Source organism: Amblyomma maculatum, chromosome 6 (assembly GCF_055883805.1).
Source record: "Amblyomma maculatum isolate TAMU_Amacu chromosome 6, ASM5588380v1, whole genome shotgun sequence".
NCBI classification, from domain to species: Eukaryota; Metazoa; Arthropoda; class Arachnida; order Ixodida; family Ixodidae; genus Amblyomma; species Amblyomma maculatum.
In genome coordinates, this window is record NC_139349.1 from 60,497,094 (window position 1) to 60,523,028 (window position 25,935).

The 25,935-nt window shown below is 43.4% G+C and overlaps 1 protein-coding gene across 1 annotated transcript in view; it reads left to right on the forward strand.

Moving 5' to 3' along the window:
• The window catches only part of LOC146185849 (cell surface glycoprotein MUC18-like), a 77,530-nt gene that overhangs the window by 25,628 nt on the left and 25,967 nt on the right, over positions 1-25,935 (forward strand). The window contains exons 4-5 of the mRNA XM_084607935.1: positions 15,424-15,540; positions 23,325-23,528. Of these exons, the coding sequence (XP_084464061.1) occupies positions 15,424-15,540; positions 23,325-23,528 (321 nt within the window). The remainder of the gene's footprint in view (positions 1-15,423; positions 15,541-23,324; positions 23,529-25,935) is intronic.

Sequence of the window (25,935 nt, forward strand, 5' to 3'; positions counted from 1 at the left end):
GTAAATCTCGTCAGCCTGTTCGTTTGTTTTGCGTTGTGCATTGAGCACAGTAATCTTAGGCAATAACATAAGACTGTGGGAAAACGATAACTTCAGAAAAACACGTCTAGGTGTGCTGAGCTACCGTAAGTTCCCCTTCATGCTCACACGAGAACATAATTCGCCAACTGAGGACATGAACGAAGCCGAAACTATCCACTACGTTTGCAAAATAAAAATACAGAAAAGTTTTCTACACAATCATAGCTCATTTATTTTTTCATGTCGTCAATTAGCTTTGCACATCATCTTACATTTTTCAAGGCAATAAGAATTTATTGCATGCGAAACACCGAGACGAGCATTGTTCCTCGGAAACAGGGTTACTAGCTCCAAGCTCTGAATTGCATTTTATGCTACTGTATCGCAATGATCAACCTTTACACGACGTGAAAAACGATATATATCAACAGCGTATCATGTTTTTGAAATAAACGTTTTGTATGCATGCGCTCATATTATTTCTAGTAAGATATTAAACTGACAAAGTTGCGTGAAAAGTATGTTTTAACTAGAAAAAAAGGTGTACATTGGATGGGCATATGAAGCGGCGAATAGATAAATTAAAATTTGTTATGTTAAAAAGGGCACTTTAGGTGCTGGAAAAATATCTGACATCAGTACATCTATTAGGCTAAGTAGCCTTTTTTGGATCAGGATAGGAGTAATTTTATATTGACGAGCGCATCTCTTTTCTGCAGAAGACACAGCTTTCCACGTATTCTTGATGACATTTCAGCAAATTAATTATATGCCTTGGTGTAGTGTCTTACGCAAAACGTAATGAGTATACACCTCTTTTCCTGAACTTCTTCCCACACCAGCTGCATTAAGAAGCAGAATCCCTCGCTGGAAGTACTCCATGTAAAAACTGTTAACAAAATAAGGATCTGCAGCTGCTGCAATCTGTAAGCTGCTGTCGGAAAACGTTTCTCGATATTAAAGCAAGTTACCGTAACACGTTTTATTATCCGTCTAAAAAAATCGATTCCAGATAAAATTGGAAAATTTATATTTACTCATATAAAGACGAAATATTTTCGAATTCACAGGTACATGTGACGTTCAGATGCATAATTATCTTTTAGGCATATGTCATACCGTACATTTTATGAAGGTGCTTTTAAATAATCTCCTGGTCAAATATTAAGGATAAACCCCCAAGGTGGAGTAGATTTGTTATAAGGGAGTAATTATTCATTGACATCCACCCAGGCGCAGCTATACGGCCACAAAGCAAAGCTATACAGCTTTCTCAGAAACTTTATAGTTAAAAAAAGATTCGTCCCCGGATCAGGACGAATTTTTCTTTAACTACGAAGTTTCTGAGAAAGCTGTATAACGTTCGTTTGTAGCCGTATGGCTGCGCTTGGGTGGATGTCAATGAGTAATTACTCCCTTATAAATAATCTCCTATTTGCGCCCTGAAGCCAGAAATATCAAATGTAATTTATTATGCACTTGTTGAAAATAGCGCTATTTTGATCATCTGTAATAAAAATAACTGGGATTGTTTATCTACAGGGCTGCGAACGGAAAGTGGCTCATGAACATTTTCAGTGACATTAACCTTGAAGATCACCCAAAAACTGCTCACTAGCTTTAACAGGAGACCATTTCTTCCATTATTCTGCCAAGAGAATATGTTTACGACGTCTGAGAAAATGTAGTTTCAGGATTAAGAGATTTAGAGAGGTATGTGATAAAAACAAGCAGACATTTTTAAAAATTACAAATCCGGCAAAAGTTCTGGTTCGAAAGTAAAAGTTGAAAGCGAATGAGGGAAATGTTTACACTCGGTTTGGTTCACTGGCTGCAACGGCACTTTCAACTTTGCCCCGACTGGCCTGCTTTTTCCTCTAGGCGGGTCTCGCGCTGGAAGAGGTCGTAAGCGGCAGTGGCCCGGAAATGCCTCGTTACCAAGTGCTGCAGCCGGCTCGCGCACATCACGTCATTCTCAGCAGAGAAGGTCCTGCCGCATCGAACGCTGCACTTGTGCATCATGGCAATCGTGGGTTCCTTCAAAGGAAGTGCATCGCTGGTCTGTTTCATTTCCCTAGTGGCCTCTTACTTCCTACGACTTCGATCTCTTATTGGAGGCGTGGGATACGAAATCTACTCGTAGCAGCAGGGCATTCTGGAGGTTTCCTGTGCAGCACCAGTTCGGAGGTGAGCAAGTTAACCAGTAGCCAAGGTTTAACCAGTCCTGTAAAAAGAAGTACCCACAAGCCTGCTTATCTGTATGCTGCCAGTTACGGCGGCTGTTCTTGTGCGAGCGGAAACTTTTAAGGCGTTTGTGCTATGCGGCATAACCCGTGGAACTTTGCGAGCGCTAATGTCTTTTTTTTTTTTTTTTTTCATGTGTCTGCCCTATCAAAGTATTCTTGCATAAACTCTTTGACAGCACAATTTAGGCATTCAACCACGGTGAGTGCTTGACGTTTTATATATATATATATATATATATAACTAGGGCACAGCAACGAGCATCGCGTCCGACAGTTGTTTTTGAGGCGTTTGACGGCAGGTGACACTCGATAACAGCGGAACCTTTGAGACTCGCCTGTCCTTCGTCCGGCGCACTGCACCTACGTGCTGTGGAATATCAGTGTGCGGCAAAAATAAAAATAAAAACAACATGTGATCAACATTAATCTCAAGCATTGCATTGCAGCACCGCTCCTTTCCTCCCCTATTTTTTCTCTCAGTTCAGTCGTTCAGTCGTGTCCGACTCTTCGTGACCCTATGGACCATATCACGCCACGCTTTCCGGTCTCTCACTATCTTCCTAACATCACATAACTTCATCTGCAGCGCCTCAAGGATGCCATCTAACCATCGCGTTCGCTGCCTACCCCTTCTTCGGTGACCCTCAACCTTTCCGAACACCAAATCTTTCTCCAGCCACTCTTCTCTTCTCATCAGATGACCAAAGTAGCTGAGCTTTAACTTTAGAATTTGACCCTCCAATGAGCAGTCAGTGTTTGTGGTTGACAATATCGACTGATTTGATCTTCTGGCCGTCCAAGGAACTCTCAAGACTCCGCCAGCACCACAATTCAAACGCGTCAATTCTTCGGCGATCAGCCTTCTTCACAGTCCAACTCTCGCATCCATACATCACAACTGGAAAGACCATAGCACGAGTTATACGGATCTTGGTTTGCAGTGTAATGTCTCTGCTCTTTAGCCATGGCTCTCTTTCCCAGAAGCAGGCGTCTCCTAATTTCATGGCTGCAGTCTCCTTCCGGGATAATCTTGGAGCCCAAAAAGAGAAAATCTCTCACAGCTTCCGCTTCTCGTCCCTTGATTCTCCAGGAATTGATAGGGCAAGACGCCATAATCTTCGTCTTTTTAATGTTCAGTTTAAGCCCAAACTTCTCACTCTCTTCTTGTACGCGCATCAGAAGTCTCTTGAGTTCCACACCACTTTGTGCCATTAAAGTGGTATCATCCGCATATCTAAGGTTGTTGATACGTTTCCCAGCAATCTTCACTCCAGCTGAAGACTCGTCCAGACCGGCCGTCCTCATGATGCACTCAGCATATAGGTTAAATAGGCAGGGCGACAGTATGCAGCCTTGTCTCACTCCTTTCTCAATCGGAAACCAATCAGTAAGACCACGCCCCGTTCTGACTGTGGCCTCTTGCCCTTCATACAGGTTCCTGAGGAGTCTAATGTGTTAACCTCTATTGAGTCTATAGGGGACTAGGGTGCCCGGTTGCTAAGTCTGAGACACCGGGATCAGTTTCGCTCATGGCGGTGACGTTTCGATGGAGGCGAAACGCGATAGGCCCCGGTGTGTTGTGTGACGCCAGTGCTAATTACAGAGTGCACGTTATACATCCCCCAATGGTCGAAAATATTTCGCAGCCATCAATAAGTCGCATTTGTCTCTTTCCTTCCACCTTCCTCACTTCTCAGACCGCATTGTTCATGTGCCCACTGAGAACTGACACTAACTGCTTCCTTTTCTTTTCACAAATACAATCGTCCTTTTCACGCTTGAAATTCAGTTGGCCACTTACACTTACAATGAGCGCAAAGAATACAGGAGCATCCAGCAGCCGTCGTCTTTAGTTGGGCTAAGTGGTTTGTGGAAATCTTCTACGCCTTCTGCTACCTTTCAGACTTCTGAAATGTGCGCTTAAACCACCTTTAGCAGCCAGCGGAAGCCATCTAAGAAGTTTGAGCACTTCCGTCTTCAACGCTGCAACGTTAACACTCCTACCCAGTGGAGAAGGTGATGGCGCTGTTGGCATAAGAAACAAAAACTTGTATTGATCTAGAAGATTTGATTTCATGCGCGGTCTAGCGGAATTGAAAAACAAATAAATTTTGCTGAAAAGAAAATCTAGGGAGGATGAGACAAGGATCGAACATGCGTCCCTTGAACTATAGTGCCTAGAATATATTCTAGGCACTGTACCTGAACTATGAGTCAGGCATGTTACAAACAGGCCATGAGGCACATTTCAACTTCTTGTTTAAAGCGGGTCTTTGCACGTATTTCTATGTCATGTGGTATTTCAGATAAAGCGGTAGCTTACAACTGTGCGATAATAAGTATGTGTGAAGTCAGAGAGACGTTAACTAAGGAACAGTGAATAAGGAAGCAGAAAATTTGATTTGAAAGAGGAATGAGTTTGTGTGAATTCTCCTAAGGAGCAGCTGACGCGAGCCATTAAGGCAGCAGTGTCATGCACACTTCATACCATTCATTTGATCACTTATTCATTCTTCATCTCATACCCTACTGATGCCCTGAAACAATAAATATGGTTACAAAAAAAAAAAGCAACGCTGAATTTAATTTTCTTTTTGCAGACACATGCTTATAACTTTTCTTCCTTTTTTTCAATTCATAAGCAAATTTGTTGCAAGAGAATGTTTGTTATTAGCTAAGTTTTCTAGTAAGCAAACACTTTTGAAGAGATAACCTTACAGCTTACCGTATACGAGTGTGCAAAGCCGCAATCGTGTTCAGGCCAATTTGTTCAAGTGATTTGTCGAAATTCTTAAAACCTTTTAATCCATGTCTTCCAAAGTCAACAGCTGTGCAAATGGGCACCCGTAACGTGAGGGGCTTTCAGATGACGACGGCTGAGTGCTTCTATCGTCATTGTTTTTTGCAGCATCAACCACTGTCAATTCATCGCTCTCAGGGAATTCTTTGGAGGTCCGTCCGCGCATTTTGGCGCCATTTTCATTTCATGTGAAGGTTGACCGACTCATTTTGCCAGTATCCCAAAGGTGACATCCTTCGATTAGAGGTAGGCCCTTAACTTCGTGCGTTGCAGCATCGAAGGTTCGAGCTGTCGCATATACTGAAATAGACGGAAAGCGGGCACCCGGCTTTGGAGTCGGTACGTGCGTGCGCATTATATGTATTCAGAAGGAATACGCCACAGCATTAAATGAAAGCTTTGCCCCAACATTACTGTCTAAAGGTTTAACATTACTTGCATTTGAGTGTAGTTAAGAGAATAGAATATTACTTCGCAAAGACTGGTGACAAGGGAGGCGAGCCTGACTGCCCGAGCGGCATTCAGGTTCTAGGTTCTAGATATAACGTTCATCTTCGATAGATAATGCATTTTCTCTTGAATATCGTTCAAAATTAACTCAAAAGGTGTACTTTCTTGCAAAGACCACGTATCTCGAAAATTTTTGGAAAACATTTCTTCGTATTTTCTTACATATAATAATAATAATGATTGGTTCACAGGAAGAGAAAGGACCAGTATCTGTCACAGTTATTTCTGTAAACGCCTGAACCGCGCCGTTAGGAGAATGGAAGGTGGCAGTGAAAGGGAAAAGAGAGAAATAGGAGCCTAAATGGAGGGCTACGGAGCAACGTCGACCACCTTAGAATCTTTAACGTGAACTTGCATCGTACTGCACAGCGATTCCTCTTCGTTTCGCCTCCATTGAAACGCAGCCACCGGCTGTCGGGATCGAACCCTGGTACTCCGGCACAGTATTCGCGCATCTTAACCACTGCGCAACTGCGATCATATATATGCGAGAGGTTGAAATTTGTGACAAACTACGAGCTATGCCTAACCCTAGGTCAACCTCCCTGAGTTGGTGCTGCAAATAAACAATTACACCACCTGCTTCTTTTCTCAACTCGTACGTTTGAGGACATTTACGGCCCAAGAATCTGCTCAATAAGGAAAGAAATAAATCGGAAGTCTTCATTGCTCCCGTTATCAAGGCGTGTCCATGCGACGAAATTACAGAAAAATCGGAAACACTATGGAAGCATTGCTTAAGACGTAGTAGGGTACTCGATGGGGAACTCCTAAACATCCTCGAAGCACTTCGGAGCAAGCAGTTTTAGGCGAATCCGCTATTTTCATCGAACTTCCGGTTTCAGCATGGCGACTAGGACAACATGCAGAAAAATCTATCAGTAAAAGAGGTCAACCAGGGCGTTCGGTGTCGTCCGTAATTTTTGCGAAGACACTTTAGGTATATCGAGTTAAGTGTGACTGAAGTCATCCGCCGCTTTTCGTTTCCCACGTTGGCAGTTGCCTTTACGATAAACTTATTAGAGCGCTGTCCTTAATGTAAGTAATGCGACTGCTTGTAGTAGCAGTGAGTTGGAGGTACCAGTTATCTCCTGTGACGGCCACTACCGGCTCCTCGCAATGTAGACTACGTGCCGTGCCGCGGTCGCCGGTGCTAATGTCGAGCTTCTTCATGCTACGTTGCTTCGCAAGCAGATGTGTGCGCTCCACAACTTTTCCTATTTACAATAAAGATCATGATCATGAAAATAGTAATACAGCGCCTCTGCACACAGTAAACTTTTCTTATTGGGAAGTACGCAAGTAGTCAGCGATCAAAGTACCACAACGTGTAACATATTTCAGCAATAATAATAAAAATACACCGAGGTAACTCTAGGTTAAAAACTAAAGTTACCTCGTGACTTGCATATTAATGTTTTAGTAATATTTTAAAACACACCGACGCTTAGTCATATATTATCGGCTTACTATCTGTCTAGGAGACTAACGCCGTCGCCGACGCTAATTAATGAGCGTCCCTTTCGTCTTCACCTCTCGTGAAATGGATCGGCTTAGATGTTCCACGCCCTGCAGTTATATAGCGGTAAGCTTAACGGAAACGCAGTTTTCTAAAAAATGTCAGGTAGACAAACTACAATCGCCTGAGGGCAAAACAGTTGCTATTTTGTTTCCCTTCATTTCAGGGATGTTTGTGTAGCCACACATACTGTGGGATTTTAAAAACTCGAGAAACGGGGCAATCTACTTCAACTATTTTGCAACCTTCGCCTTTATTTCCCTTAGGCAATGGTCGTTCTTATTTAGGAAAGTATGCGGAAGAGTGATGGTTTCACGTGGGTGATAAGCAGTTTTCACTGTGTTCGCTTTTTTTTTTTACCTGTATTAAATGGATTTTGCGAAAAACCATACCTATAGAAACATGATTTCGATACCTCGTGCAACTCGAATATTCCATTATTAGGAAGCTTTGTACCAGCGGCCTCACAAAACTTAGGCGACCTCAAAGCTGGTATTCGAGCGTAGCCCATGGTGTGAACTCAAACAATGCTTCATTACCTTATTTAGCTCGTGCTTGTCGTAAAAGCCCGCGAAATGATTAGGGTAGTCTGAGCTACAGTCAGGGACACAGCAGCCTTAGAATAAACACAGCAATCATTGGAATGGCGCAAGGACATGATCACAGGAAAGATGACAGATAGAAATAGCACCTTCATGGCCCCGTGTCCTTCCCCGTTTTAATGAATAGCATGAACCAACTAGCCCTACAGCATGTGCTCTTACAAACAGAGCTGTCTGTTTCCGAACAGCCTTTGATTGCTCACTGGCAAAGGGCTAAGAACAGTACAATGCTCATCATCATTCTCAGCCGCGCTATACCCCCTGCAGGGCCAAGGCCTCTCTCATATTTCACCAATTAGCCCTGTCGTGGGGCTAGCTGCAACCATTTGACCACTGAAAACCTCTTAACCTCATATGTCGAAATGATTTCCGGTCGCCCCCTGCTATACCTTCCGTCCCTTGTGAATCATTTTGTTACTCTCAGCGACAAACATTCATCCTTCTATTTCCTACTATTTTTTTTTTCTGCGAAAGCACTCACGCGCTCACCGCCACCTACTAAGAACCTTGTTCGAACTTGTTTGCACAATCGCTCTTATTGACTAACCTATTTCGTGAGGTCACAACCACGTGGCTTAGCTCGGGTAGCCCAAATTAAGTCCGATGTAGCAGTTCCAAAGTGCGAATCTCCCCGACAGGACTCTCAAGTTCGCCATTCAACTGAGAGCGATGAAGCCTAGGGCAAAACCGTGACTGTCATCATAAAAGAAACCATAGGAGTAAATTCGAACAGATCGGACTTGAAATCAGCTCTCCGACCACTAGATAAGCACCTTAACCACTGAGTCACCACAGCTTTCTCTTATGCAAGCAAGCACACGCATGCCGCAGTGCGTTATTTTGCGCATTGTAACCAGGAAAAATATATACATCCGTCACAAATCCGTCGGCCCCGTAATCAAGAGCGCCATTACACTAGAACTTATCTCGGAGGCCATGGTTAAATCTGCGCCATTTGACACTGCGGCTCCGAGATGGCGCCACATGAACTGCCGAAGCTGCAAATTCTCGTGTTTTCCATTGACAATCGAGATGATCTCTGCCGATGTTTTCTCCGCATTGGATACAGTGCGATAAAAAGTTCTTTTTTTTTTCTGATTTGGCCTAGGTTGCCAACGGCAAGAATCAATGTTGACGTCGAGTCGAGTCGATGCTGAGGAAAAATGTCTCGAAACTTCTTACCCGCTCTGCATTGTCGCGATACCATTTGCAGAGCTGGTGACATATGGGTAACGAACGCACGCAAAGCGTCGAGCCATATAGGATAAATGCGCTCGGAGATGAAGTAGGTTTTTTGTATTTTGCGTGCTTTGAGAGAGCTAAAGGAATAATTTCTGCGAAGCTCAAACACAGCGTTTGCAAACCAGGTGATGTGCTTACAACCAAGGACGGTAATATGTTACTATTTATCAATGGCTAACCTAAGAGCCCAAATCGCTACTCTTACAGACGGCTTCACCGATACCTACCTCACAGATTCCTGCCCCCCTCTGTGCCCCCAGACTCACATACCAGGTCCCTGCTCATTCATACCACTGGCATTCTGCGGCAGTAGGATTAACTATAAAGGGATGATGTTGCTGGTGCATCCGGTAATTCCAGCTTGAGCCTTATACACCTTTTTAAAATCGGTTTTCCTTCTTTTAACTTTCTATCTCCTGCATCCCATTCCCCCTTTCTCAAATTATGCCTTGTGGCAAACTCTTCGAAAAAAAAAAAAAAAGGAGGATATGAATAATAATAAGAAGACTCGGTCACCCGCAGCTAATGATTTCACTCCGGATTAGGTTCAGCAGCATTGAACCTCTCTCATTTTTTGCTTCGAGGTCTATACTGCTTGAAACGCGAGCCGCATCATGCTTGCGTTTCGCGGCCTCAATTTCAAGTAAAGGATGCTTGACACATATATGACACGTAAACGTTGTGCGCAGATGTTTGCGACAAGCAAGAGGAAAATAAAGCTGAATCATCGCTCCCTCGCCATTGCTTTCCCGCGTGCAAAAAGGCTTCGCTTGCTTCACATGCCAAAGCGTCGTGTTAGAAGGGCAAACTAGAGGACGGTGCAAAGTAGTTAAAATTTAATGGTGCAATAAATATTATGTATGCCTTTTAGAAAAAAAAAGTCAAATTGTTTTCGCATATTGCTATTTTACTTTGCTTTCGCTTTTGCAGCAGCAAGTGTTTTCGTTTACTTAGTAGCTCCATCTATATACACAGGCCCACATACTGGTGTCCTTTCAAGCAGCCATTGCATTTCATGTTGTTGGCAGCCTTTTGATTTTATTTTATGAACTTTTTCTCGTTTACCCAGTACTTTCAATATTTATAAGCCCGCATCTTGCTGCTCTTTCAAGCCACTGTCTTATTTCACGTCACGCGTTTGAACTTGACCATGTGAGCAACCTTGCTGCAGACGTCCCGGGCCTCCTGACATCGACCTCTGTTTCCATAGCAACCGGTGCGAGCTGTACACATAGGATGAGCGCGTGCGTTTCGCTATCTGTTCACTCTTCCTGAACTTTTTGCTTGTCTACCTTCATGTTTGAAGTTCCGCGATGTGATCTCGACTGTGCCTTCATGGTGCCTAAAAGGTATCGTACCGCCGTGTAGGCCCCTATACAACGAATGATTTCATGAATTTTAAATAATATTTGGATCAAAATTGAAAACAAAAATTATTTACAAGAACAAATTATCTGCCATGGCGGACACACAATGCTGAAAAATATATCTAATCAATAAGCCAATTACTAAACCCACTAATTATTTCATGTTTATCGCATTAGTGTGGTTGGGCACAATGGGGAGTTCGAAACAGTTAAAAAGACGATGCCATACGAATTTTTAAAAATGTAAGAAAGCTCAATTTCTAAAACCCTGCAGGGCGAGAAAATCTGACGCTCTTTTCTTTTTGTCCCGCGAAGCCATAACTAAATGCAATGCATGCGCGGGAAGCTTCTTACAGAAGCCACGTGCGGTGATGTGCCTGCTCTATAGTGACATGTCTTGTACTTTACCTCCATCCGTCGCTTTGAATAATAGCAATCACACAGCTGGCAATGACTGGCCTTCCTTTCTGCCAAGTTCAGAAGCAGAATCATATGGCGCAATACCGGTTTGAGTTAGAAGTGCCCAGTCTGAAAAAATTACACAAAATGTTATGTTGATACGACAGAATTTCTGTGCGGTTTTTGACGGGAAAGCTGTTGTGACAACAGAACGTTCTGTAGTAACATCAGAAATGCCTGTTGCTACAACAGAAAGGTGCTACAGAACTACAGACAATAGAAATATTCTACAGGAAAACTACAAAACTAAAGAAAATTACTACAGAGCCACAGAAAAATCTGGCGTTTACGACAAAACTACAGAATATTTTGTCGTATTTTTGACTCTGTTCTGCAGTTGTTTTTTCGGCTGGGTGAGCTCACTGAGTTTCAATTAGCTTGGTGGATAACTAGAAGAAATCGGGAGCGTGTCCTGTCCTCCGCGGCAGACAGTTCCTTGTGACCCATGTCATTTAATTCTGAACGCAGTATATTTTAAAATTACCCTATATTTTGCGCACCCGATTTTTAAACAGCTGGTGACGTGAAACTTTGACGTGCATATTTTCCTAGGTCTACACTTTCTGTTATTCTTATGATTATTAGTGATGATCTAATGTCATCCAAAAAACAAAGTCCTAAAAAGTGGCTAATTTATGTACTTCTTCATTTAACTTACTGCTGCGTTCCTAATATATTACCTGTGGTTGCTATAAGAACTTTTAATAAATAATAAATAGGAATGAGGACGCTACATTTGGCTCTATCTCACTTAATAAAGCTTTCCGTATAAAACAATTATGTGCTCTGAAATATTTTACGAAGTTTTCATGGGCTAAAAGAGGACAAAAGTAACTCATTGTCTGTTACTGTAGTGTTCGCTATTTACCGGCAAAAGTTCCGGGATGGCAAGCGGTCTGTACTATACTATACCAAAAGTAACGTAGCGTGCCGCTTCACTCCGGACGACATTGTAAAATACCAGACCATACCACACTGCAGCATCATGTTCTATGCTTGGCCAAATAGCATCAGCTATATTACATTAATAAACTTGTTTACTTTAAGAACCCTATAAAGCAAACTGCACAGTGGGTGCAAATTGTGAACGATGCCAAGAATTAAGCCGTCGAATTGTGCCTGTTCTGTTACTTTGTGTTCTCCCTGTCTTCAGAGCTGTTTTTTTCCCAATATAATATGAACTCATTGAAACGATTCCAGCAGCCCGCCGTGCAGATTATTCTTACATGCTGACGTAAACCGGTGAAAGCACCATCGATTGAGGGCATTCATTATTTGGTGTTTTGCTGAAAATCTTCCTGCTGTCATGTTCACTTGGACATACTGCTTCCCGTGATAAAGGCCGGCGCACTACTGAAAGCTGTTTATTCTCGCCTGATTTACTGGCTTGAAACACAATATTGGCCATCACTCTTTCTGAATGTTTTGAGGATAACACTACGAAGCATACTTTTTTAAGCAAACAACCAGAACAATATTGATATTGCTACGAAGGTGACGAAGCGGGCAGTGGTGCGGGGCGGAGCGCTCGCGCCAGGCCCGCTGGCCATTAAAGCATATTTCATCGTCATGTCATCGCGTCGTTCTGTTTCTGTTGTTGCGCCGTGTTCCATCGCTTGTCATGCCACCACGTAACAATATTGTTAAACTTATTCGGTTGGTCTTAGTTGCTTCATTGTAGTGTGAAACATTTACAAGTAAAAAAAATCCGTGCATAACCGAAATGTGCAAAGCAGTGCAGATATTTCCTCCTGACACTTCAGAATCATAACATATAGTGAGGATATTTTGAATTATGTAGAATATTCTTGCTGCAAATGACCAGTGCTACGAGTCCCATACTGAAATCGGCAACTTCTTTTTGTTTGTTTGTTTGTTTTTTTTTGCTTTCTACGCTTTGCTTTCCATGTCTTTAAGTTTTTAATACGATGTTCCTTAGGTTGATGTTGAGATCAAGAAAATATTTTTTTTTCTTTCCAAGGCCTCCTGGAATATAACACAGGAGCACAGAATCACTAAATATTCTAGATGGCTCTTAGAATTGGAGGATATGGAAAGTGGCCACGGTAGTGCTGCTTCATTTATTATTCTCTCAAACAGAAGTGAAGTCGCTTCACTTCAAAGCAGTAAAGACTTCTTTTTTGCTCTTTCCTCGTTCTTATTTTTGGAGTTGCAAAAAACAAAAAAGTGACAGCTCAGTGCAACACTTCAAAATTATGCACAACATACGTTATACACACGGACGCTCAGGGAAATAGAAAACAAAGGTTGCTGTCGTCAGCTTGACGAAAACGAATGAGAAGAACTTGAGAGTTTTAGTGCGTATATGGAGCGCATGGTCGTAAATCATTGGAACACCTCGGTTCCAGAGGGACGTATGCTAGCGCCCACCATTTTGGGCTGTAAAAAAAATCCCCTTCCGCGTTTTAATATTATTAGCACTTTCTTATTAGGATGGTATCTTGTAAGCAAATGCATTACAGCTTGGTCATCCCGATGGAAAAGGTAACTTGGAAAGCTGCAAATAAACAGCGATCGCCGTATATCCGACATTGTTGCCAAAACTGCAATTTCCATATAACAGTCATGGCGCGTATCGCAGTGTTATAAGCCATCTACGGACTGAGCAGCTGCGTCTAGAACAGTTGGTAATCGTGGCAGTCCTGCATGCGGGGCCAACCAGGCGTAATTTGTGTATGTACTGCCAAGTGAATAATACCTGGATGGGGCTGCGAAAAGCGGCATCTAAATGAGGAACGCTACCATGGTGAACCCCACTGCTGCACTTGCAGTTAGGATAATGTGTCCGCATATTATTTTCTGAAGCACAGGCACGTTACATGGACTACAACTGCTTGTACGTACGCCAGTTAAAGCGTAGAGGAAGAGCAAGCGACCCACATGAAGAAACGCAGGTTTTTGAATTCCGCTAAAACAATTTCTGGCTAGCGAAAAAAAAATACGCGCGTCCGTCGTATTGCATAAATAGGATTTTATTTCGTTCATATTGTATAGCGAGAACTCAATTTTTCTACCATGGTGTAGTACATTGTCACCGCCTGTATGTAAATAAAGCAACCCACCCCCCGGCTTTCCGCTCCTGCAACTGCGAAACATTATATCATGGCAGCTGTCACACTAGTGGCGCATATGAAGGGGGAGTGGGAAGGGATACTCAGAACATCTGGCTCCCGACAGACCGGTATTTTGCTCTTTCACGGCGTGACGTCGCGAAGTATAGAGCTTAAGAAGCTGTTAATGATCATCGTCTATCGTCCCCCACTCTCACAGTAGGTCGTCAAAATTTTTCGTTGCATCAGTGGCCTTCATTTACTGATTTATTTTTTGTGTGTCCCTCGAACAGCGCAGAAAGCTCGTGCGAATATACTCACCGCATATAATTACAGCAGAGCTGTTTGATCCCTAAACAGCGAAAAGCATCCTCTTCTATCAATTTCTTACGAGCTTACAAGCGTACTTTTGGCTCTTCATTTCGCTTCCTTCCTTCTTTGCCTCCTCCCTACCTTCCTCAACCTTCTTAATCAATGCAATATTGAAGTTTAGTGCTTTAGGTGTTCTCATTCGACGACCACATTGATGGCGCCAGCCGGCTGCACAATCTGGCCTCGTCACCTCACGGTACAAGTTATGCAGTGTATTGTGAGGAGTTGGCATCAGTGCTGGCTTTCGTACCATGTCGGCCGACTTCCAACGGTAAAGAGAATGTGGGGCGTATTACATATGGAATGTGGCATGCATTCGTTCTAGATGATTGTAGACTCCTGCTTGTACCTCTCGTCACATATTTCATGACCGCTAACGGTCCCAGCAATGTAGAAATTGCCGACTGCGAAATCTAAAGGCTGGACCCTCCAGCAGCCTGCAATAACTCATCTAAACCATACTCAACTTAGTCAAGGAATTAGGCCACACTAATTTTGTCCTGCAAATTAGTCTATAATGGTGCCTAATGCAACGAAATCTAACCAATGTCGCTATATATATGCACAATAGAAAGTAACTGACCATTAGCTATATCCGTGAAACTTATACCCCGCGTTTCTGAAACCTTGTAGTTCACTGAGTTCCTTAAAGTGTCGCCTATAGCTCTCATATTATTATTATTCATTTTTCTACTCATCGTAATTACGCCCAACAAACTGAGCTCGTTTTTCTGATGCCTCTTTCTTAGGCAATCTTTCTACCAATACCTGAAAATCACTTAAGATATATTTTATTGATAAAATGCGGACTTTTTTATACAACTATGACAGCTAGCTTCAAGGTGCTCAGGATTAAAAAAAGCGCCCTCAACAAGTCTCAGCGCTACTGATTATAGCAGAGCCGTGTGTGCCTTCACTGCTATCCGTCTTTGTCTTTGAGCGCGGCCACTGAGACTAAGGCAATACCTCTTCGTCATGAGAATGCTATTCGCAAGCTTCAGACATCAGCAAGTAAGGTCGGAGGGATTCTCTTTTTCGGGGTGTCGGGTTTAAATTTTCTTAAATTTTCTCTTGAGCGTCTGTCCATTTTCCTCCATTTCGAATTAGTTTTGCATCGATAACCTCTCGTGTGGTGCGGACTTTCTCTCACATTTATTTTATGCTTTTTGTATGTCTTGGGAGTTCTACAATAAGAGGGTGTCGGCTGTGTGCAGAGCCTCCCGGAACTCCAGTGATCCGGGAATCCGGTGGAGACCGTGAGCCCTTGCGTAGTCTCATCGGTCCCTACAACGAAGGAGACAGCCTGGCTCTTGTGTGCGACGTCGAAGGCGGTGAGTACTCGGCGCTTCAGCTTTTCTCCCTTTTCTGTTTCTTGCTGCAGTTCAAGCACATAGGGGCATTAGCACACACACAAACAAAAAAACACAGGAAGCTGCCTGAGGTTCAAGACTAGAGAATCTTGGTTCTTTGAAAAACGAACACGGCTCGTCGGCGTCCTTTGGGCGACACTTGACGGCAGCACTCAACCTTAACCGAGGTTAGACGCCATTATTCGAAGTTAAGGTGCAGAGTGGCTCAGGATTATATCAAGTTGACCGTGTTGAAGGGTACGCTTTTAGTTCTGGAGAAATTAGAAAGGTTTGGTGATTGATTTGCTTATGCACCATGCACGGGTTGCAGGGAGTAGCTATAGCCGTCATAGCAAATAAAAACACTGATTGAAGAAGAACGAACCACATCTCTACATAAACTAGATTTGCGGTTTCGTCACAGCTAAGCAAATCGGCAAAGTTGCGCACGATCCAGGTGAATGAGTGTGGTTTGAGCCGATGTATACTGAACCAATTTTTCAGTTCCCTGTAAATGCCATTCCTTTGAGAAATCGTGTACGTTTGGCGTGAACCATAAAAAATTACTTGAAACGAGATTTACGGTGTTCAATAAGTTCAAATATTTAGGAGCTAACCGTCTCGTTGTTGCCATATGCTCAGCTCAGCTCAGATCAGGAGTCTAAGATGAGCTCAAGATCGAAAAAGCTTCTACGCTTTATAAGAATAAAACATTAACGGCTGCGCATAGAAGAACAAGCAGGAAACCTCGTTTCTCTGTCGCCACGTAGACCAGGTATAAAGAGTTAGATGTTTTCAACACGAAATTCAAGCAAAAAAGAAAAAAACAATAATGCAATACACGTTCCCTGTTTTTGCAGCCTTTGCCGTCATACTGCACTGAATTAGTAGTTTCGAAATCCTTGCATGCTTAACCAGGCTCATACGTAATACGGGCTGCTTGCCTAGAATACTCGCAGTCGGTGCAGTCTTGCCGCGGCAGCCACGAAGAAAGTGGGAAAGTAAAAGCTGGAATGATTGAGAGAGCCAACTCCAAACGCGTGTAATACTCTCTTGGCGGCTCGTTGAGGCAAGGTCTGAAAAACAGATGAGCAACACGTCGTCTTTCTTCCGCTTTCTTTTGTCTCTTTAGCACGACTTTTTGGTTTGATAATTCAACACGACACAAATCCGTCACGCCCAGTCGACGACAACGACTTGTTACAACAGGGGAAAGTTAACCATCAGCACAAACATAAAAAATACCATCATCCGGAATACAGAGACAGCGCTGCGAGAGACTGCAGATGGCAGTTCGTTCGTGGACGTAGAAATATAATTCCTCGCAGGAAATGTGAAACGTTCTTGGCTGGAAATAGGGGCACTCTCCGTCGTATGCTTCTTCAGACTAGTTGGAGACATCTAGACGTGTACAGCGTGCTCTGAGGCGTCATTTGGAGAGCACGAACGGATGAGATACAACGATCTGTCTCGTCCATCTCAACGCTATCGTCCGCGTCTGTATGAGCGCTGTACACGCCAGATAGTGTTCAGCGTTATGCAAACCAAATATACCCGTTTTATTTCGCCATACACTACATCTTTCAAACTTTATGTACACGAAATCCGGTCTCGAAAGTCTGCTAAAGTTACCAGTAGCTTTCTGAGCTCCCTTTCCGGCCTAACTAGTGATGTTGGCGAAGTCGTCAGACCATGCTTACTCGCTTCAGTGCCCTCTCTACGCGGAGGCGAAAGGCGAATCGCAACGCGGCATTTTTTGGTACATACAGTCGGAATTGCATGGGCGGAAGAGGGAGTGCTTAATTGTGGCGGTGAAACGAAAGACCACAGTCTCCATTAAAAGTGCCAACTAAGGTCCCCGCCGCGCGTATGATGCATCCAGTAGAAAACGGGTAGCTCCCACCGCGACACTCCGCCAGCAGCGATTGCTCCCTTTTAAACAATAGGCCCTTCCAACGCACGTCTCTGGGAGTAGCGTGGGTGTGTTCGCTCTCTTTGGGTGAACAAAAGAACCACTGAGGAGAGGCCATGGGGAGGAAGGGTGGTGGTGAGCTGGGCAGGGCCTTCAAGCGAGCCTCTTCGTGGCTGCGGGGCTTGTTCTGAAAAGAACTCTTTAGTGCTCCAACGAGGACATCATGAAAATATTAATAGAAGAAAACAGGCTAACAGAAACCTCTCAGATCGGGTACAGCACCGGAGGGCGCCAGAATGCGCTGGTTCTGCGAATCCTTTCTAAACATTTCCATGTGATATACCGCGCGTCGGTGAGCGTGTGCATGTACTGTTGATTTCTGTGCTTCTTTCTGTCCGCTTGCTCATTTGTCTCACAACTGCCTTTTTTATCGGACAGATATTTAGCTAGAAACATAGAGACTGCCCCAGCCCTTTCCATTTTGCGGCAGTCAGGTGTTTTGATGATCATCTTCTCCTTCTGCGTCCTTACCGGTTAAGAGTGGGAGTCGTCCCCAGGTTACCCCTCTCCTTTCTGTTCCGCGTAGTCATTTTGGAGACAAGAGAAACCGCGATATGAATAGAACCTTTTTTTTCGCGGGCCGCCGCGGCACTATTAATCGACCGGCCCGAGGCAAGAGCTGTGTCGGCATTGTTCAAGTATTTCTCACCAGCGTGTCACCCCCGCGCACAACTTCCTGTTAACCTTCAGGGCAGGCTTTTGTCTTCCACACGCACTCTCATCATCAACCGCAGTCAGCTTTATCCCTTGAACCAGATAATTTTTTCTTTGATCAGGTCTTTGCCTATTACACAGAAGCTTGTGAGGACGGCGACTACACCGCAGATACTTAATTCCCTTTTATACTTAAAATCATTACAAAACACGTGTTTCTTAGTACTTTTATCGATCTTTGGGTTGCTGTGTGTGTCTTAGCGGCGAGTTTCTTGTGTGACTTTGTCCCCAGACCTTTGTGTGTCGTATCTGATTATTGGTCTTCTGCAGAAAACAGCGCCAATTCAACGGTGCTCACATGACTTGGAAGACCGGATTATAGCAATTTGTTTTGCTTTTTAGAGCTTTTTAAGCGTATGCGCCTTGTCGTCGCACCACATAATACTTCAATTTTGCTTTTATTCTGTCTGTACGGCCACTGTATCACACTATTGCGCTTTCTTGAACTTCACTATGACAATGCTGTTGTAATTTGAGGGTTTGTGAAACTTATTGTCGAGCGTTTTGCAGTAGTCCACAGCTAGCATTCCGCAAAAATGAAGAAATCACAAATTACTTCACAACAATTACTTTGCTGCGGCAAATGTCTTTCATGTTTATTTGTTGTGTATCATAGCGAATAATGTGTTGTCTTTCAATCACTAAAGTTATAGAACAAGGACCTCTACTAAAACGAAATATTGAGCCAAAAATCCGATTCCTGCCTTTACGTAACGCTTGGGTGTTAGAAACCTATAGCAACTTTTATTATTGCAAATAACGAAACACGGTCATCAAAAGCCCAGGTTAGCGCCCTGATAAGTCAAATATTTCTGACAATCAACTCTCTCTAGTTACAAGACAATCATTTACACGTTAGCATCATCTTTATTTATCCTTATTATCCATCAAAGTCAAATTATTATTTGATAAATTTTATTACAAACCTTAGTCGCTTTGTTCGGTAAAACTCAGTTGGCAGTGCACCAAGATATACTGTAGTTTCACGCTGATTAATAACTTAAAACGCAGGCTTTACAAACTATATCACTTGTGATAATTTACTCTCTTGAGATGGTATAAGGGTGATAGTACCAATTAATTTATATAGGCTTCGTTTGGACGGACCTCATTTAACACACGTACTGGTCGCATTGAGTAGACACTAGACATGACTTTAATTTTTCCGTGCAGGAATAAATTATTAGATGAACTGAGACGACGACGGTTAAGCTACTAGAAAAAGATCGCCTGGTACATTTCTCAATGCGCCATAACATTGACGACATTCCTTCTTTGCCCATTTTATACGAATCGCCGCCAGCCTTTGTTCACCTTGTCATATTAAATTCTGCATGCGCGTCGACATACGTCGCATTCTTGCATCGAGTGAGATACGTCGTCGGCCCATAGAAACATGTTTCTATACATGACTTTGCCTCATGCCTCCCATTCTATGAACCTGCATTGAGAAGAAAGACGACTCATTAACGACTGTGGGAAGCATGTGTCAGTATGATAAAGTGACGAAATATGGTTGGGAAGCTTGCTGACACAAGACATGTTATTTCAGAAGACTGGACGCGATTATGAAGCCGTGGCTTAAACGTAAGGGAAGAAGATAATAGGTAATGGTTAATAGGTTTAGGCCTACGGATTACGACTCCGACTCAGGTATTGCACTATGCTATATTTGTGTGTGTAAATTCTGACGGTTGGAGAGAGTGCCATTCCGATGAGATGAGAATAGGTGTTTGTAAACGCCACTCCTAGACGCAGGCGACCCAACATTGTAGCATCTTAGCGTGGGAGGCCGAACGGTATCTGCAGTTAAACGTGTGAGCAGTGGGAGTGTGTTGAACTGATTGCGCCCATACTTTGTGACTGCCCCCACTCTGAGCGCGAGCGTGCATTCCTGCTACTACTTTCCGCCGCTTGAACTCTCGTCCTCTTACACAAGCTAAGAATCCGGGCCCTTCGACGCTACCTTCAACAGAAAAGGACGCAGTGAAGGCACTCTTTAAGGAATCAGGGTTCTGTTCTGGACTTAAGTCAGCGCTCTCTATCCTCTTTTACTATATATCTCTGGATATGTGACAGACTCCTCTCCTTGAGGCTCTTTCTTTCCCTTTTCCTCCCTTTGTTTCCATTTCCACGTGCAGGGTAACCTACTGGGCATCGTCTAGTTAACTTTTATGCCTTCTTATTCTATTTCTCTCTCTTTCTCTCTCTGATGGTTATGGGGCAGAGAGTGGTAATGAGGTGCTCCGCAACACGGACAGCCTATTTTGTGCGCCTAAATATGATTTGGCAATCACATCAATGTCATTAAAAAATATTGGGAGCAATCTTGAAGCGCCTTTGTGAAGAAGCTACGTTTCATCGGCCATTTCCTGTTTCCTAATGATGAAATTGAAGAAGAAGTCAATTTGGCGGATTATAAGCTTTGAACACCGGCATGTCGGTGGTTTTTCAAGTTAGGCCAGACTATGCAAGGGCTCCTACGAACTGGTTCTCCAAAAGATTTCAAGCATCGCTCATGGCGCATTCGAGTAGCAGTTACCATCGACCATAAATGAGAAATAAAATATGCAATTTCCTTTCGCGCAGAGTAAGCTAATTCCTCACAGTACTGCTACGCGTCGCGAACAGTTAGCGCACTAGTAGCTCGCGCTAATTCGGCACCACATTGTAATCTTATCCCATTTCTGGATATGGGACTCTCACTAAAGAAAACATTGTAAAGAAAATAAATAAAAAAACTTTTGGGTTCAATCTGCGCTCTTGTTCAAAAAGGCAGTCAAAATTTGCTTGTTTCGTTTTCCAAAAACCTATATTAATTTCCAACGCGGTGGTTGACAGCACTTCGGGGAGCGCTGTTAAAATGGAGAAGAAGAGAACCAGCGTACGCGGTCTGCGAATAATTGCATCCATCAACACCAATTCATAAAAACGTGGTCTGCGTTCTGTGTCGGCGACGAAAGCAAATCATGAAAACACTAGAACATATGCTCTTCATCGTTTCCATATAGTGTGGCTTGACGAAATGTACTCTTAATATTGCTTGCGTTTCTTTCAAGACACATAAAACAAAGTTTTCCTGCCCCGCCGGGGTGGCGCAGTGGGTACGGCGTTCGATTGCTACACCCAAGGATGCGTGATAGAATCCCGGCCCCGGCGGCCACTTTTCGTCGGAGGCAAGAAGCAAGGCCCCCGTATGCTGTGCGATATCAGTACACGATAAAGAACCCCAGGCGGTCGAAATTTCAGGAGTCCTCCACTAAGGCGTCTTGCATAGCTTGAGTCCTCCTACTGAGCTGTTTCGGAACAAGTCCTGTAAATACGATAGACATTCTGAGTGTGAGCGTTCACGAATATAAGGTCCCTCCCCTTTGAAGTCACAGGTCTTCAGGTCTGAACCTTTGTGTATGTACGTGCGAGCTGTACGGTGCAAGAGGACGTAGCACCTGGTATGTTGTCTGCGAAGTGATCGCTGCCTGTCAGTGTACGTAATAGTATATTAAGCCAACATACACTATCACACCACGTATTTTTCTGCGAACCCCGACTCAACGCATCTGCAATTTGAAGCTGTGTCTTTACTCACATTCATGCTATTATCTGCGGTAAGGAATTATCTCTTGCTTCAAAATAACTGCATTGCCAACTCACCGTCACTCTACTTGGGCACAGAAAGACGCTTGAAACGTGTACTATGCACGGAGCGCGTATGAAGTCTAGACGAAATATAGGAAATATTGAATAACAGTAATGTTTGGCGCGTTTTGCATTTCTAGGGAGGAGTGGGTAGCCCTGATTAGCATGCGTGATCTTCGAGAGCCGAAGCTGGTTCCGTTTGCTTGAAGCAGTTAGCTTGTTGAAGGCGTCTGTGTTTTGAAATGCCGCTTATCTCCTACACTCTAAACATGAGTAATCCTATAAGGGAATAAAAAAGGAGTAACACGTCCTCTAGCGCACTTCCTTGCAGAGGCAGGGTATTTTCTTCCAGCCTTCAGGGAGATTTTGACCCCTAACTATAGGGAATGCTATACTTTGACAACAGAAGCATATTCCCTTCTCAAATATTATTTATTTCTTGTAATTAGTAACAAAATAGGGTTTGGTTTTTACACCATTCACCAGAAGATATGACGCTAGCAATTAGAAGACACAGAAACTTCATTTAAAATATTTTTATTTGCTACAAAGTAGCATAGTCTCATGTGTGAATTCGCTTTTATATGCTTAGTGATGAAAATCCCCCCCTAGGGTAGGGCAGCATGCCTTGACTTTAATGTAATGCGTTAGAGGACAAGCTACACCCTTTTTACTCTTTTATGTGCTTATTTGTGTTTCTGTGGCGTGTAAGCAACGCACGTGTGAACTGTCTCGTGGACAGCGCGGCCGCGGCGAGGCTTTTTCCACAGCTACCCGTTTCGCGTGGGGTGACGGATAATATCCTGCTGAGCTAACCTGCACTGTGGTGCATGGTTTGCGTACGGTTGATCATCATCAGCCTAACTACACCCTCTGCAAGTCGACAGACTTTCCCTCGTCCCTCAAACTAATTCGGTCTTATGACAGTTGCTTCTATCTGGCTCCTTCAAACTTCTTGTCCGCCTGCCTATGTGCTCTTAAGGCTTCAGAGTAACGCGATAGGAAGTGAAATTAAGTATTGCATTCATATGAGGACAGGGCAAAATTTATAATTTCTTTAAGGAAATCGTTCAGACTATAATCGCCCGCTCAGTTGTAGGAGCAAACGTTTCTTTTTCTGCATCCAGAAAGGCTGGACAAGCGCATTTTGTCAACACGGTGTCGTGTACGAACGCAATTTTTATAATATTTTATGATTGCTTCATAGCAATAACAGCCCTATTTTTGTTGAAAACTGCATCTGTTGATTCCTTATGGCAGCCTTAACCACTCGGTGCGAGCTCAGTACAAAGCTTAAAGCAAGATTTGCTGTGCATCAGAAGGTTGGAAAACTTCTATCAAGATATCCATAATTATGTCTTACAATATTCCCCAGCTGTCTTCGTTAATAATTCAAGTGGCGTCCAAGATTGCTGCTCTTGCTTTTTTTTCTGCGCTTCTTTAGGCATTCCGGAGCCCAGCGTCACCTGGTGGCGGGAAAGTGTACCCCTTGAGAGCGTGCTCAGTGAGCACCGTCCGGGGGTTCGCCGGAGTGCACTCGGACCATTCGTGCTCCGCCGCCAGGACCTGATGGCTGTGCTCGTGTGCCAGGCATCAAACTCAAATCTCACGGCACCGCTCACTACCTCCGTGACACTTGATATGAACTGTGAGTATTCTTGGAGGCCTGTGTGAACGTGCAGACCATTTCGAATAGTGTGCAACAAATAATCATATTTCAGATATTTGCCATCCTGGGAAACTCCACTCAATTCGAAAAGGGAGGTGTTTCGCTCATACGGGTAGTGGTGAATGAATTCGAGAGCAAAAACAATAAACAAAGATTTCTGACATGAAGAAAAATACTTGATGCAATACATTCTCAATGTGTGTCTACAAATTATCTGCGCAATACAGCCGAGCCGTTGTATGCCAGTTTCAATTTCCAGCCTTATCTTTGCATTCAGAACGGCCCGTCAAACTCGGCAGAAGTATAGAAACACCTTTTTAAGCTCGTTATAAATTTTAAATACCTGGATGCGTGTCAATAATTCAGTAACTGAGGCAAAAAGGGAAGGAAATGGCCAGATCACTACGCAGATACGAGGAGACCTGGTTTCATATACGAACTGGTTGCTGAATCGCTGCTGCACTCAATAAGGACACATATCGATAGCTGTTCATGAGTCTGCGGTAGAAAGAGGGTATCGTTGTAGCCGCCAAGGTTGCTACATATAGCGATTTCTATACTGTGATATGCATCACTTGTGCTTCTAGCGGACGTTTTGCTGCTTTCGCACCGCGCTCTTTCAACCTTTCTGCTGGGATATTTTGCACGCGTTAAAACCCGCGGCTGATTTTCGGCATTTTAATTCGCTTTCAAGGCAAATAAGAGGTATTCAGTTTTCCGAACGATTGTGTTTCAATGGCGTTTTTATTGCGTGAATGCAGTTCCCGGAGTCTTTTTTTTTTTTTTTATTTTCGAGAACTGGAGGCAAAAATAGGCTATTGCTTTTACTCGAGCTTTCGAAAAAGTCGGTGTCAGCGTTTTTACGCAAGGTATTGTAATCCACCTAGAAGCGAAATGAAACACTCACAATGTGACATCGTGACTTGTTTTATGTGTTTGGAATTTAGGTTGCACATATGCGAAACAATGCGAAAAAGTGATAGCGCGAAAACTATCACTTTTTAGAATTCATCGCTTCGCCCAGTGCACGGCTCGGTTCACCATTCTCCTAATATATCCCCTCTTTCAGTACGTTTTTGCTAGTAAAGCAATTATTCGCAACTGGTCCACATGAAAATATCTAAAGCTTACTTTTAAACAAGCATGCAATTGTGAACTTTCCATCTTGGTCTCGTTAAAGCAAGTGACGTAACCAAAGTTTTTTTTTTCCGCAAGCATATTGAAAACTTTAGGGAGACGCCTATGCTTCGTGTCAAGAGCAGTAGTTTCGGAAGTGTCTTTAAAGCCAACTTTTGCAATGCGCTATATTTTCTATTTTTCGTCTTTAAATCGTCTCAATTTTAAATTTAGTATTCCTGTAAAATCAGTACACATCCTAAGCACACGTTAGTAAGTCCTACGAGCCAGAATGCTATCAACGGGTGACTCTTAACATGATTGCTATCAACGACCCTTCGTGTCCCACGCGTTGCGCACCCGTCTGGCATGCAGAGGACATAGATTCTAGCCCGAATTGCAAAAAAAAAAAATATTTAATTTCATTACGTCTATTCTCTGATATATCGCAATTACATGAACGTAATCATCAATTATGGCTTGATTTGAACATTTTCCCATCCATTATATAGCTTTGGTGTGAATGAGGGGCATTTGACATTGTCGCACGAGGTCACGTGGTTGTGGCGTCATAACCCTGTAGACCAATCAAGATCAATGGGCGCGAACATTGCCAACACGCTGGTGCCACCTACTAAATCAACTACTCTTACTACGCCGACGACTTTTCGTCCGAACGAGCTGTATACGCCGCGTGTAAAAATCACAGGCACAGGAGCAGATTGGAGACCCCATCGAGTGGGTCGTAGGGCAGAGTGCACCGCGTTCTTATAGGACTCATCTCCTCTCCGTGGCCTTCCTTTCGCAACCAAACACACCTTCCCCGGAATCCAGAGCCGATATTTGAGGCTTTTACCAAATTGATATTGAGCTCTGAAGCAGCCTTTTCTACGTGATTTGTTTTTGGAAGCTGCAGGAATAGTGGTAGCAGCAATCAGCATGAGAGCCCTGAAAACCATGGAGTCTCTGTTCGGCAGTACAACATTGCGTTCTGTGCGTAGAGGTATTATTTAAGTGTATTTGTTGTACTTTTTGTGCCTATATTAAAGAGGATATTTTTGGCCTACTCTTTCGCATGGAAAAAAGCATATGGCTTTTGGACAGCGCTGCTATCGAAATTGATAACAGCCTGGGAAAGCCGTTACTAGGAATTTTTGTTTTATCTGCGCAAATAAGCCGCTCCCGGCAAAGACACGGGGCAGCAATGCAGTACATACAATAGGCTATTTCTGCGTTCGAAGCACATCCTTCGCAATATTCGCTTCAGTGC